Raw genomic sequence first — 15,017 nt, forward strand, 5'->3', positions numbered from 1 at the left:
TCTGTGTTCCCCTCTCAATACCCAATCACTAAATCCTACTGACTTTACTGCTAATAAAAAGCATCAGCATCTGTCCACTTCTATCTCCTCCTCACTGCCAGTTCCCCAGTACTGGCCACAATGATCTTCTGCTATAAATCATTTTAACAATCTCTAGTGTTATTCCCCTGCAATCCATTCCACACTGTAGTCCGAGTGATCTTTCTAGAAGGTATGTCTATTAAAAACTCTACAATGGCTCATCAATGCTCTTAGGATAAAGTCTAGAATCCCTCAAGAGGCTTGCCAGAATAGCTTGATCAGAGATCATTTCTAGTCTGAATAACTTTCACTTCCTCCACACACTGAGTTTATTCCAAGTCTTTGCATCTGCTGTTCACTCTGGATAGAAACCCCAAACAACCAATTCCCACATCAACTCCCCCATTAAGTCCCCTGTACTCACCAAACCTGGTCTGGTATTCCTATTATATACTACCATAGCACTTTGTATTTTTCCCTATTATAGCCATTAACATACTTTATGGCAGTTATCTTTTTATTTGCTTCTATACCCCATTAGACAATAGGCTGTCCTTTTTATTGTCATATTCCATAAGTATAAAAAATACAGGCCCACAATCCCTTATCTGAAATCCCGAGATTCAAAAAGCTCTTATCATAAATATAAACAAAATTATTTCATAAAGTTGGTGTCAAAACATGTTTGGTGGGAAAAGCTGGCCTGAACTAAGAGGCTATTCACAGTCTTCATTTATCCCCTCTCAGGGTGACTATTCATGCTTGACTGTAGAAATATTAATGTGTATGATTATAAGGTGCTGTCTTGGACCCTGCTATAGGGATATCACATAATACATGGTATATACAAACAATTCTGAACCCCAAAGCATAAGTGGTACATTGAAGTTTATGGATCTGGGGGTGCCTGGGTGGCTCAGTCGGTTAAGTGTCTGCCTTCCAGCTCAGTGGGGAGTCTGCTTCTCTCTCTCTTTCGCCCTTTGCCCCTTCCCCCTGGCTCGTGTTCTCTCTCTCAAATAAATAAAATCTTTAAAAACAATAAATAAAATTTATGGATATGTATTTGCCTTTAGCAGGGAAATCTTAATTAAATTACATTACATGCCAATGATGTATGCTTTGTGAACAGGCAGTATCTAAAAAGGGAGTTGAACAGAATAGGATTTTTGTGAATGCCTAAATTTGGTATTTCTAACTTTGAAATACAGATTCCGCTTGCTTGTTTGTGCAATGAATATTCTCTCCCTTTTCAACTACAAATAACCAAGCACCTCTAGTATGGAAAGGTAAAGGAAAAGACAAACTACAGAGAAGTAGAATGTTGCTTATGTTAAAAGGGCCCCCGAGGTAAACTGGTGATTAGTAAGGTCACACACACAAAAAACATGGAATGACAGGGATGTTTGATTAGAGAACTTAATCTTGGATAAAAGGTATTTTTTTTCTTTTAAACTTTTTTTTTAAAGATTATTTATTTGTCAGAGAGAGAGAGAGAAAGAGAGAGACACAGAGAGGCAGAGGGAGAAGCAGGCTCCCTGCTGAGCCAGGAGCCTGATGCAGGACTCAATCCCAGGACCCTGGGATCATGACCTGAGCCGAAGGCAGACATTTAACCAACTGAGCCACCCAGGCACCCCAAACTTTTTGTATTTTTAAGATTTTTTATTTATTTGAGAGAAAGCGAGCACAAGCATGGGGAAGGGCAGAGGGAGAGAGACGAGCAGACTCTCGCTGAGCGTAGAGCCTAATGTTGGGGGCTCAATCCCAGGACCTCGAAATCATGACCTGGCCGAAGTCAGACTGAGCCACCCAGGTGCCCCTCTTTTAAAACTTTTAAATAAGTTATTCAAATTTGGCCAAATATTCATTATCATCACTAAGATCACTAAGATTTTATTTTTATTTATTTTTTTAAAGATTTTATTTATTTATTCATGAGAGACAGAGAGAGAGAGAGAGAGAGAGAGAGAGAGGGAGAAGCAGGCTCCCAAGGAGCAGGGAGCCTGATGCGGGACTCGATCCCAGGACCCTGGGATCATGACCTGAGCTGAAGGCAGACGCTTAACCATCTGAGCCACCCAGGCACCCGATCACTAAGATTTTAAATGGAATGTCTCAATAAATTAATCATGTTGGGAACAGTGCATTAATACCTGATTGGTAAGAAATTTTTATAATTTTAGGGGTGCCTGGTTGGCTCAGTTAGAAGAGCATGCAACCTTTGAGCTCAGGGTTATGAGTTGGGAGTCCCACATTGGGCATAGAGATTACTTAAATAAAACTTAAAAAAAAGAAAAAAGAAAAAGAAACTTTAATAAATTATAATCATAGGAAATTTATCACCTCAAAGCCAATGAACAAACAGCAAATGACAATGGAAGGATTTTTTTTTTTTTTAAAGATTTTATTTATTTATTTGAGAGAGAATGAGAGATGAGAGCATGAGAGGGAAGAGGGTCAGAGGGAGAAGCAGACTCCCTGCTGAGCAGGGAGCCCGACGCGGGACTCGATCCTGGGACTCCAGGATCATGACCTGAGCCGAAGGCAGTCGCTCAACCAACTGAGCCACCCAGGCGCCCCGACAATGGAAGGATTTTTGATAATATTCCTAACTGTCCATCTTTTCATTCAACAAACTTTTACTGAGTGTCACTGTGGAAAAACTCTGATCTCTGCAATCTCGTTGGGGAGCAACACAAAAATGTGAACACGATAAAAAAACAACAGAATAAGTAGAAGACAGCATAACAAACTTTTAAGTATTCTGGGATCACTGATCAGGTGATGTTAGAAAGGTTACTTTGAGAAGGAAAATGTTAAACAGAGGTAATAACATAGATAATAGGGTAAATGAATATATTATCTGTAATTTCAATTTAGTTTCCTTCAATAGAAACTTATGTTCAGACCAAGTCCTTTACCCAAACTTGGGTGAGTATCACAACCATCCAGGGACTTTTTGAAAATGTGGAGTCCTTGCGCTAGCTCTGAGAATTCTGATTCAGTTGGTGTGGGATGGGGCCTAGGAATCAGTATTTTCAAATCCAGACAGATCTGGCACCACCGTTTTAGGAGATAAAAACATGATTAAGACACAGATTCTGGGGGTGACCGGGTGGCTCAGGTGGCTCAGTCAGTTAAGCATCCAATTCTTGATTTTGGCTCAGGTTGTGATCTCATGGGTCTCTCTCCCTCTGCCCTTTCCCCTACTTACTCTTAAAAAAAAAAAAAAAAAAAGACATGATTCTGGCCTATGTATACTGCAGAGATATGCATAAGTAACTATAAAGTACAAGGTGAAAAGTACAGTAAAAAATGTTTCATCACTCAAAGACTTTGCCACTTAATAGAATACATTAAAACAGAATTGTAACAATTTAAATTCTTACCTAAATTGGCATACATTACAAACAGATTGAAATACTGCTGCAAATGACGCCCATGCTCTGAAACTTCCCTTCTCAAGAGATTGAGAACCGCCCGTAGTAGGTGATCGCTTAGGCTTAAGTTGTCATAAGCCTGTAAAGGATACAACACTGGCTATTTTCCAGTGACAAGATATAGGAACAATGTAATTCTATTTGCATAAAAGGGGACACAGACAGACACACCCACACACACACCCATGTTGAATATAGGCAGAAATTTTTGGAAGGACTAATTACACAACATACAATTAAAAAGGGTTGCTTTTTAGGAAAGGGAATGAAGATCTGAAGTAGATTTCATCTAGAGCCTTCATGATGTTTTAATTTTTAATAAATGGAAGTCCATTAAAAAAAACTTTACAAATAATATACATAACCATGTGTAAAATTAAGCCACTGCTTCTAACTGAACGAAGAAAATCCTGTTGTTTTTAAAGAGCTAATAACTGTTATTCACTGCTGTGAAGTATTTTTACTGAACTCCCAGATTATCAGATGGTGTGGTGTGTGTGTGCACACATCTGTTCACAAGGTAAATGTTATCAAACAGATGTACATATATTTGTGACTTCAACTTTCAGGCAAGAGATTTGTTAAGTATTTAATCACTAAAAAGAAAACCAGGCAATTACCTGACTAGAAGGTCCGGGAGATGCAAAAGGTGAAGGACATGGCCCATCTTGCAAGGAAAAATGTGCAATAAAAACTATAAGTTTTGCAAATGCACCCCTTACTTCTGCACTGGGGCACTCCAGAAGGTATTCAGAAAAGCGATTTGAAACATTAAAAAGGACATTGTGAGCAAACCAAAAACGGACATTCTTGCTGTGACGAAGGAGAATACACAATGCATCATACCTAAGACAAAACAAAAAATTTATGAATGGCAATTCAATGATGTGTTTCGTATATAGTACAGATATGGGTCTCTATGAACCAAATAAAAATCAAAGACCTTCTTTTACTACTGGAGTGAGAGAACCAGCAATGGTTGCTTCTAGTACCAACATTCAATGACAAAACAATCACTCCCCTAACCTTTCCTGAACATCTTACCACTGGATGAGTACATAAAAATTGTTCAATTAAGGTATTATAATGGCCTCTATACTTTCACAATTTGAAACTTAGGACACTCATTTTATTTGTTATGTTTTTAATCTATGGCAAAATTTAATCTAGGGAAGCTAAAACCACTAATTTCTGGATTAAGTAGCTCAGACTTTTAAGTATCATCCTATAATCTCTTGTATACAGATGTCAAAGATAGGATATAAGGTAACAGAAGCAGAAGCCAGCTTCAGAACAATGAAAGGTCATGTTTAACCTAAGTAATTATTTTTATATGATTTCTCTCACTAGTGCTATCAAGAGTTTTTGTAGTCTGCATTTCAGATCTGAAAGAAGACTGTTGTGATTTGAAAAAAATAAAGCAATATATTAAAGAACCAAACTAAATGCTAGGATAATAGGAATGAAAACCCAAAGCAATGTACCAATCACTGGCAGAGCCACGGACGATTTTCTTGGTGTGAAATCCTGTGGTAAAAAGGAACCTAGCAGCAAGCTGAATACTAATCATAGTGATTTCTTCTGCTTCAGGCAACAGGTGATCTTGCCCTATAAAAAAGGCAAATACATTTTTTTAAAGGCAAATACATTAAAAAAACAAAAAAACAAATTTCTATGTCTAAGCTCCATTTTCAAACAAGTCTGCATTTCCACTGATTTCTAGAAGTCCTAACTTTGCTAACTGCCCCCCCCGCGCCTACTTATGAAGTAATTCTTAGTTCAGTAAAGCATGTTTCAAACTAATGCTTGAGTCAAAAACAAATTGTTAGAATAAACAAAAGCTCCCGTTTCCAAGCAGCAAGACAATATATACTGCTCAAAGATAACTGAAATATGGCTTTAAAACAGCCCAAAGTAAAAATGTAAACATGCTGATGCTTGCTAAGAAATCTTGCAAGTACAGTAAGAATTATGCTTCTACTAAGAAGCTAAATTTTTGATACTTACCTGGCGGAGGATTTAAGTAAACACCATTACATGTAAGCAGCTTTTTCATGAACTGGAAATACTCCAGACTGTACTGCATTCGGTTATGCATGAATTGCACATTCTGCTTCCGTACACTTCTCTCAATGGCTGATGGCATAATAATTTGATGGGGTCTTGTGGTGATAGCAAGCTCAGATATGTATCTTATCAACTCATCACCCTGGTCTATGGTATCCAGTCGTTCGTAAAAAAGTATGTAAGCATTCCACCACCTTTTCTGGCGCCTGTATGACATGCGCTTCATCATGTGATCAAATACCTCTCCCATGTACTCTCCGCCAAAACACTGGTTTTTCATTTCTTCATCGTCATCCATTTTACACTCTGTTACATCTCCATCATCAAATTTATACCAGCGATTTCTCTCACCATCTCCACCATTCCTCTGAATGATGTAAGAATAATAATGTCCCCCACTTGCTTGGCCACTGTGTACCAGCACACCCACAAGTCTGTATTTCGTGCTTCCTGCCGTCTCACTTTCAGACTGCTCATTCTGCTGTATCAACTGACTTTCTGGGTTTACATTATCTCCTTCCAGCTTTGCAACACCTGCGACTGTGTAAGGTTCCATGTCCAGCTCTCGAGGAAATTCAAAATAATCATTGAATTTGATTGCACATTCTCTTTCCCAGTCATAGTCGAATCGTTTCAGTTGGATAGCAAGAACGGGAGGTAATTTTTTAATTAGCAAGCGCTTTACGGTATCAACCTAAAATAAACAGAGCAAGTTACTAGATGTTCTTTTATAATCCACTGCATAAAACAAACTATAAGCCTATATTACTAAATTCTCATGAAGACTAACTGGAGGTTATAAGTGGAAACAAACACTCAGCAATGAATATAATCAAGGTTATTCTGTCCAGGTGGGCATTTCAAAAAATGCTAACTAAAACCAATAATATGGAAATAGTTGATGGCATTTGCTACAAATTGCAAAAATTAGCGACACAGACATTACTCATTGCCTGGATTCTATACCGTCATTGCTATCTAACCACTGTTACTTGTTTGGTATTTACTGTTATGCTAAATGAAGATGTGCTGAAGAAATACTATAGCAGCTAATATCTATTGGGCCATTAGGTGCCAAGTAATATGCCAAGTGCTGCCCAAGGAGTCACACATGTAATCCTCACAAGCTCCCAGGCAGGAGCTCCTGGTGGTAGTGGGGAGCAGCAGGAGAGGGGCTGAGTCACCGGCCTCACAGCTCACATCTCAACTAGACTTTAATACCTCTTTAAGTGGCGTGTAAATGTCAAAATGATACAGGTGACTCGGAGGTGAGAAAATCTGGGAGCCCAGGCAGATACACGTTATTTACTGTCTGTGTAAACGGTCTCTCCCTAAGAGCCGTTAAGTGCCCTGAGATAACTATCAGGTGGGCCTAAAAATCTGATCCCAGTGGTTTAAAAACACAGGTGGTAGAAGAACTCTTATGTGACCAAACCGAGTAATGAAGGTTTCAGTAAACTTCTTGGTCCTTACAAGTAAATGGATAGGATAGGAGAAATGTTTTCCTGTCAGCGCTATAGCTTTGAGGGGTTCAACAGCAGTCTGGCTGGATACGGACGGCAAGTGTCTGTGGAACTCCAACAAGAGAAGGTGATAGTAAGCTATTATGACTTCTAAGATGTTCACTCTTACTTACCCATTTCCCTAGCCCTGCTGGCACTACCTTCTCTTAATCTTCTTTCCCTGAAAAATCATAATCTTTGTACCAGTTATCTTAACTACGTTCTGCTACCACTATAACAAAGCAGGGTAGGGAATAAAAATAAAAAACAAAAGCAACCAACCTTCAAATCCATGAAATTTAACCATAGTTACTTAAAAAAAACCCTGGATAATTCATACCTTTTTATTGCATTTTTCACAATGATACGCATTTGCACCTTCTAATAAATCTCCTTTGACATACTGTTCCAAAGAATCAAGAAGATTTTGGTGATTTCTAATGTCTACATTCAAAGTCGTAAATGATTCTTCACACTCGTATCTAAAGATAGTAAGAAATAAAAAGAATTTCTTAGTTTTCTAAACATTTTTAGTTATAGACTTAATGAAAACTGCATTTGCAATATTTATAATATGACATGAAACCCGAAATCATAGAATGCTACCAATAAATGACACATTTATTTGGCCACTTACCTAGTGTTGGGCACTACATTGGGTTGTTTACAGCCCATATATACATCAGGTTCTTTGTCTTCATGACAAACCTGCTAGAGAAATAGCACCACCTCCACTTCAGAGATGAGAGAACTGGGGTTTGGAAAGGATAATTTGGTCAAGATTACTAGGCAAAATCGTGTTTTGAAGCCAGGTCTGTCTTGCTTCATGGCTTAAGCTCTTTACAGTCTACCATGCTGCTTCCACTATCATCTAGTTAGGCAGTAATTCATGCCAAGGCCAAAGCATGAATTCATCAACTTCTGAAAAGGATATTTTAAACTATTAATGGGCTGAATTTTTAAATGGTCCTTCTTCTCTGTAATGGAAACCTTAATAAAGCACAAGTTTGAACACACCAATCAAGAGGAGATAAGCAATCTGAGCAGGAGCCAGAATCCCACCTTGTGGCAATTTTCTACCCAGGGAAATTTCAGATTTCTGAGGAGACACATTCATAAACTCAGAACATGGGATGTGGGAGAATACACTCTCAACCATCAAATTTATTCATTCAACAAATATATTTGGAGTGCCTTCCATGTGTAAAAGTACTCCGGGATAGTCAATGTTGAAGAAAAGTCCCTCGTATTTGGGGCTTTTCAATTTAGCTATGGGGAAAAAAGGTACACAAAGGTATTGGTAAGTGGCATGAATGGAATATGAAGTAGGTATAAAGCATATTGCTACTATGATCAGGGAACAACCCATAAAAAAGAAAAAAGAAGTCAGAACTTAGGACTTCACTTAAAAAGTAGGACATTCAAAGATGAGAGAAAGCCAGCAAAATTTTTTCTGTAAAAGGCCAGAAGAGTCCCTATTATAAGCTCTTTTTGGGGATATGAGGTCTCTGTGACTCAGCTGTTATAGGGAAAGCAGCTAGAGAGTAGGTAAAGAGGTAGATACGTTCCAAAAAAACTTTTTTATAAAAACAGATGCATGGCTGGATTTGACCAATGGTGCATATTTGCTAACTCCTGATCTAGACAAATAATGCCGTAAAACAGATAGACTTGGGACTCTTTATGTAACTTCTGGCATGTAATAAGAACAGGACTTTTGGGATCTTAATTATGATCATGCTCTCTGGACATTTTCACTTAGCAAAGAAAAGCAGTAATTTCCAAATGACTCTGAAAACGGTCTAAAACAAACCAACAAGGACTGATTAGAATAAATGACCAAAAAGTTGGCTTATTTTCATCAGTAATCGAAAATCAAGAGGTTAAAAGTGACAGTTTAATTGTCCACTTAATACAAAAGGTCTTTCAAAATGACCAAAACTTGTGCGGGCTATGTGAATAATTACATAGTCTTGTTCTGAATGAATGGTTTAACCTCACGGTAATTTCTCATTTATATAGCATTACCTCTCTGCCAATCATTTCCCTTTGATCAAAAATGAAACACTCCCACCAGCCATATACACACACACCTCATGACTATATAATACTGTTTGCGCTTGTAGAAAATACTATCGTACTGTGATATTTTGGTGAAAATTTGATTTCAAGCCAACAGTAATCAGTAACATGCAAGAGAAATTCCAAAGTAAAACTTCCATGTAATAGGCATAAACCCTGTATCTACTAGTAGTGAATTTTAATAGTTAACTATTTTCAGTAAGAGTCTTTTTTTTTTTTTAAGATTTACTTATTTGACAGAGAGAGACACAGCGAGAGAGAGGGAACACAAGCAGAGGGAGGGGGAGAGGGGGAGGGGGGAGAGGGAGAGAGGGAGGGAGAAGCAGGCTTCCCGCAGAGCAGGGAGCCTGATGCGGAGCTCAATCTGGGATCATGACCTGAGCCGAAGGCAGACGCTTAACGACTGAGCCACCCAGACGCCCCTTTAATAAGAGTCCTTTAATCAATTTCCTTTTTAAGTCAAAAACACAATTTGTTCACTCAACTCTTGCTATGTTTTTTGTTGAAAAGATACCTTAAGGATAATGATCACAATCAATGCTATTTTAAAAGTTAGTTATTTCACTTATATATGGAAATTGTACTCCATGTCCGTCATCTTCTAAGCTTAATGTATTTGTAATATTTTAATTGCTTTAACTCTGAGATAAAGGGCAAATTTATGAGTAACACCTGTAAGCTATATATGCAAAATGCCATTTGATTTCCCCAGTAATGATCATACATAAAAGAGGAGCCGAAAGTTATTTGATGAAACCAAACCCCCCAAAACCAGAAAAACAAACAAAAACCTCCACGAAAACCACCACCACACACAAAACCCGAACCCACAACAGTTAAGTAAGGTATGCACAGTATATAATTCATCCAGTCTCAGGTATATAGTTAAACTGGTGGCATACTCCACTTTTGTACATAACTACTAATAAATATTTTATTTTTCTTATAAATAAACAGTAGAACTTTAAACATATAATCAGCACTTACCTATGTGGGCAGCCTTGGCAAATCTTCTGATCAGCAAAGGAACCTCCTAAGACTTTACTTAGCATAGCTGGATGTCCCAAGGCTTTCAGAGCTTCATCTAAACTATCCACCAATGAATTAAAAAACTCTAAAGCATCATGCTGTTCACGCAGATTAACAGGCTCACCCCAAAGCCTAAGAAATGAATGGAATAAAATACAGTACTTTCTCAGGAAAAAAAGCAATACAACCACAAATAACAATATAGAAACAGATTTTTCCCCCCTCAACTACACGAGGAAGTAGAAAAAAGTAAACGTTCTTTATGTATAGAGTGCAGTGAGAAAGAAAGCGAGGCCCACAGTACAAGTAGAGCTCCAGTGGGGAAGAGTCACCATCAAACTGCTGGCGTGGCTGATGGATACCATGGCTCCAGCACCGGCGGTTGCTTTAGGTAACCTGGTACACATGCATTTTCAATCTAGATGAAAACACTACCTGGTGGATCTCACTCTTATGCAGGTGTTATAATCTTTGTTTCATGTTGCTTAAATTTCAGGTTATAGATACAGCGCCAAGATTTATTTACTCTGAATTAAATTGCTTTTACCAAATGAAAAGAGAAAGCTTTAACTTTGGAGTTCATCTCTTTTGAGTAATCTGAGGACTTAAGTTAGACAAATCAACTTTGAGAAAATAAACTATCAATTGTGTATACCAAAAAAATGAGAACTAACTGCTAAAATCCTAGGCACTGCTGGAAACTATCAATGAAATCTAATTTTGTATTTAGAGTGACATAAAGAAGTATGAATGCATTCTAAGTGAGAGATATGACACATGTATTTTAAATATGCTAGAGGAAATGTCTTCTGATCAATTTTTGTAACACTTTTTCTATGTAGCAAATAATCTCGTTCTAACTATGTATTATATTAAAAAAAAAATTTTTTTTTAAGTAGGCTCCATGGAGACCAACGTGGGGCTTGAACTCACAACTGAGATCAAGACCCAAGCTGAGATCAAGAGTCAGACGCTTAACCGACTGAGCCATCCAGGTGCCCAATCATATTTGACTTAAATTTGATACAGTGAGTTTAAAATAAAATATGTCCGTATTTGTTAAAACCAACTTGTTTCATTATTGGAAATGACACCAATCCATTCTATTAATTTTCAGATTATGGTCGAGTCCCCATACTTTCAGACATGTAGTCAACCATTAATTACAAAAGGGAAAAGATGAACAGATCTGTTAAGACACAAGTTAATATCACTAATAATCAGACAAACTGATACCATGTATCTCCCAATGCAATGCAATGAGAAGCACGGAACACCACCTACTGTGGTTTTCTTGCCAAAAACATTTAACCTGAATCTAATCATGAGGAAATAACCACACAAATCAAAATGAGAGCCGTTCTGCGAGACAACCAATCTAGGCTCTTAAAAAATTTCAGTGCCATACAAGTCATGACAAGTTAGGGAGATTTTTTTAAAGAAAACTAAAGAGGTAACAACCAAATTCTTTTGATTCCTTTCAGGATACCAGTCTGAGAGTAAAAAAAAAAAGTTACAAAGAATATTTTGGGGGAAATCAGAATATACACTGATGAGTATTAGGCATTATTATTTTTTAAAAATATTTAGAGGTAGGTAATTTATTTTTCATTCCTTTTCTTTTTTAAGTAATCTCTACACCCAATGTGGGGGCTCAAATTCACGACCCTGAAATCAAGAGTCGCATGCTCTACTGACTGAGCCAGGCACCCCATTAGGCATTTTAAATCAACATTAAATTTCATCAAGCGTGGTAATGGTATTATATATAAGTAGGAAAGTGTCTTTATTCTTAGCGGATACATACTGAAGCACATGTAGGTATGTGGGGGTCAAGTATCATGTTTACAACTATCAACTGGTTTAGAAGAATCAAAACCCAAGTACAGCTGACACTTGAACAACACAGGTTTGAACTATGAATCTACTTATACATGGATTTTTCCCCCATACAGTACAGTACTGTAAATGTATTTTCTCTTCCTTATGATTTTTATAACATTTTCTTTTCTCCAGTTTACTTGATTGTAAGAATGTATTCTTACATGTAATCTATACATATAATACACATAACATACAAAATGTTAATTGACTTTATGTTATTGGTAAGGTTTCCAGTCAAGAGTAGTAGGCTGTTCAGTTTTAAGGGCATCAAAAGTTATATGTGGATTTTCAAGTGTGAGGGGAATCAATGCCCCTAGCCCCACATTGTTCAAGGGCCAATGGTATACATATAAGCAAGCCTGGCAAAATGTTAACAACTGTCAAATCTGTTTAGAGTGTAACATAAAAGGTGACCACTATACTAATTCGTCACCTTTTCTGTTGGTTTCAAATTTTTCAAAATAAAAAATTGGGCATGGGGTGGGGAATGTGGTTCACTAACCCACATGTATTAGGAGTATATTGTGTGTCTAAAGCGAAAATCATCCAGAAGTACTAGTCTAGATAAACTGGAAGCTCCACTAGGCACAGGAAGTCATTTAGAAATAAAAAATGCAAATGTATTGTGAGAGAGAAAACTATTTGTAACTGAATGACAAATTTTAAGCTAGAAAAACAAAAAGTGTGAGAGTAATTTGGAAGAGGAAGAAGAGAAATGCTGAAAGCCTTATGGCAGAGATGGGACAAACTGGGGTAAGATAGAACTGGAACAGAGAGGAGGGTGAGGGGTGTGCCAGGTGATGGGATAGAAAGAAAGAGTACAAGCAGAGCTGGGAAGGAGGGTGGTGCATGCAAGCCAGTAGTGCGGATTAAAGCAGGGGACCTGGTTAGGGGAATCAGAGGAATTTAAATGGTTGAGTTCACAGGAAAGCCATTATACTTTAAAGTGGTGGTTTCAAAAGAAATCTAAATAGCATCCCTAGGGAAAAGGGAAGCTGCTCCATAGAAGCAGGGAAGGTAGCCCCGCAGGGTGGCAGTGTCAGGTGACCCTCTGCTTCCCCTGCTCTCAGCTGACTGGGAGAGACCTTGAAGAGATTCCGAGGAGTATTATTTAAAAACCCACTGCTATGAACGATTAGAGCCTTTCTCATAAACGGTAAAAAGAATTAAGTGGTTGTACTGTGGTATTTTAGTACAGTGCATGACACATAATAGGCAATGATTTAAAAAAGTAAAATTTAATAAAAGATCAAGATATAACTGAGAATTTTAATTTTAAAAAAAGGTATTTACCCCATCTTTCCTAGAAAATTGTACATCAGGATAGCAAAGTTGTTGTTTGTAGGTAGATTTATTCTTGCTAGTAAATGCAAGAATGATAAAATGAGACTACCACCATTCTGTAACCCTGGTGAAATACTCTTTTTTTTTTTTTTTTTTTAAGATTTTATTTATTTATTTGACAGAAACAGCGAGAGCAGGAACACAAGCAAGGAGAGTGAGAGAGGGAGAAGCAGGCTTCCTGCTGAGCAGGGAGCCCGATGCGGGGCTCGATCCCAGGACCCCGGGATCATGACCTGAGCCGAAGGCAGACGCTTAACCGACTGAGCCACCCAGGCGCCCCCCTGGTGAAATACTCTTGTCAATAATGTCAATGGTTGTGATCATGGGATACAGACATTATGTACCTCTCCCTATAGATGTAAACTTACCGTCTATAAAGCTTTGCCTATCATTTCAGAAAAAAAAAAAAAGAGAGAAAAACGCCTCGATCTCATCAAGTCTCTAAATCTCACTCCTTATTTATAGGAAATACAGTGGACTGAGGAAAAAAAGAAAATAAAAAATACCACAGGGATCCTATCAATAAAATCCAGATGGTGGGAAACTTTACATGGTAAACTACCTACTTTTCCCCCAACAAGCTGCAAGGGTGAAAACGATGAGAATAGAGGAGAGTCATCAACATTTGAGGTGTATGTACTTCATATGGATCCCGATTTCAAAAAAACAGATTGTAAAAAATAACTGAGAAAATCGGAACACTGACAAGGATATTAAGGATTTTTAAAAGACATGGTAATAGTATCATGGTTATGTTTAAAAAAAAAAAGCCATCAGAGATACATACTGCAATTATTTATAGATGGAAACGTGTGAGATTTGATTCAAACAATCTGGAAAGTAGATGGGAATGTAGTTTAAACAAAACTGGGCATGAGTCGTCAACTGCTGAGGCCGGGGGATGAATACATAAAAGGCTCACATGGTTCTCCCTACTTCTCTGAATGTGAGAAGTTTTCAAAATAAAAATTATTTTTTAAAGAAGATTTTATTTACTTGACAGAGAGCGAGAGAACATAAGCAGGGGGAACGGAAGAGGGAGAAGTAGACTCCCCGCAGAGCAGGGAGCCCAATGCAGGGCTGGATTCCAGGACCCTGGGATCGTGACCTGAACTAAAGGCAGACGCTTAACTGACTGAGCCACCCAGGTGCCCTCAAAATAAAAAATTATTAACATCTTAAGAGACTGAAGTATGCTGCCTCTCCAAACTATGACACTTTCTACCTGATTTTGAAGACAATAAGAGAAAAACACTAAGAAGTAAAGTTTATTATAGCTAACCCCTGTGGTAGAAACTCTGCCTATAACTTTTGACTCCCTAAAACTTTACTACTAAGAGCCTACTGTTGACTGGAAGTCTTATCTATAACATAAAAAAGCGATTACCACATGTATGTTTTATGTATTATATACTGTATTCGCACAATACAGTAAGCTGGGGAAAAGGAAATGTTATTAAGAAACCACAGGGAAAAGAAAAATACATTTAAAGTACTTTACTGTATTCATCAGGGGGAAAAAAATTCCGTGTATAAGTGGACCCATGTAATTCAAATGTTCTTCAGGGTCAACGGTACTACTGCTTAAATATTAAACATAAAGATACCCTCCAACATGTATTTTATAAGTTTAATGTTAGTGTACAGA

The 15,017-nt window shown here is 37.7% G+C and overlaps 1 protein-coding gene across 6 annotated transcripts in view; it reads right to left on the reverse strand.

Annotated features, from left to right (window-relative positions):
- The window catches only part of USP9X (ubiquitin specific peptidase 9 X-linked), a 157,007-nt gene that overhangs the window by 13,441 nt on the left and 128,549 nt on the right, over positions 1 to 15,017 (reverse strand). For 4 of the 6 annotated variants that reach the window (XM_025857855.2, XM_025857856.2, XM_025857853.2 and 1 more), the window contains exons 33-38: positions 10,100 to 10,273; positions 7,371 to 7,512; positions 5,469 to 6,222; positions 4,946 to 5,069; positions 4,082 to 4,307; positions 3,411 to 3,561 (exon numbers count right to left, since the gene is read on the reverse strand). In XM_025857855.2, coding sequence (XP_025713640.1) covers positions 3,411 to 3,561; positions 4,082 to 4,307; positions 4,946 to 5,069; positions 5,469 to 6,222; positions 7,371 to 7,512; positions 10,100 to 10,273 — 1,571 coding nt within the window. The remainder of the gene's footprint in view (positions 1 to 3,410; positions 3,562 to 4,081; positions 4,308 to 4,945; positions 5,070 to 5,468; positions 6,223 to 7,370; positions 7,513 to 10,099; positions 10,274 to 15,017) is intronic. The other 2 variants (XM_025857858.2, XM_025857857.2) reach the window with 1 other exon arrangement.

The sequence above is a fragment of the Callorhinus ursinus genome, unplaced genomic scaffold (genome assembly GCF_003265705.2).
Source record: "Callorhinus ursinus isolate GAN/ISIS: 27379988/994484 unplaced genomic scaffold, GSC_fseal_2.0 scaffold16, whole genome shotgun sequence".
Taxonomy (NCBI): Eukaryota; Metazoa; Chordata; class Mammalia; order Carnivora; family Otariidae; genus Callorhinus; species Callorhinus ursinus.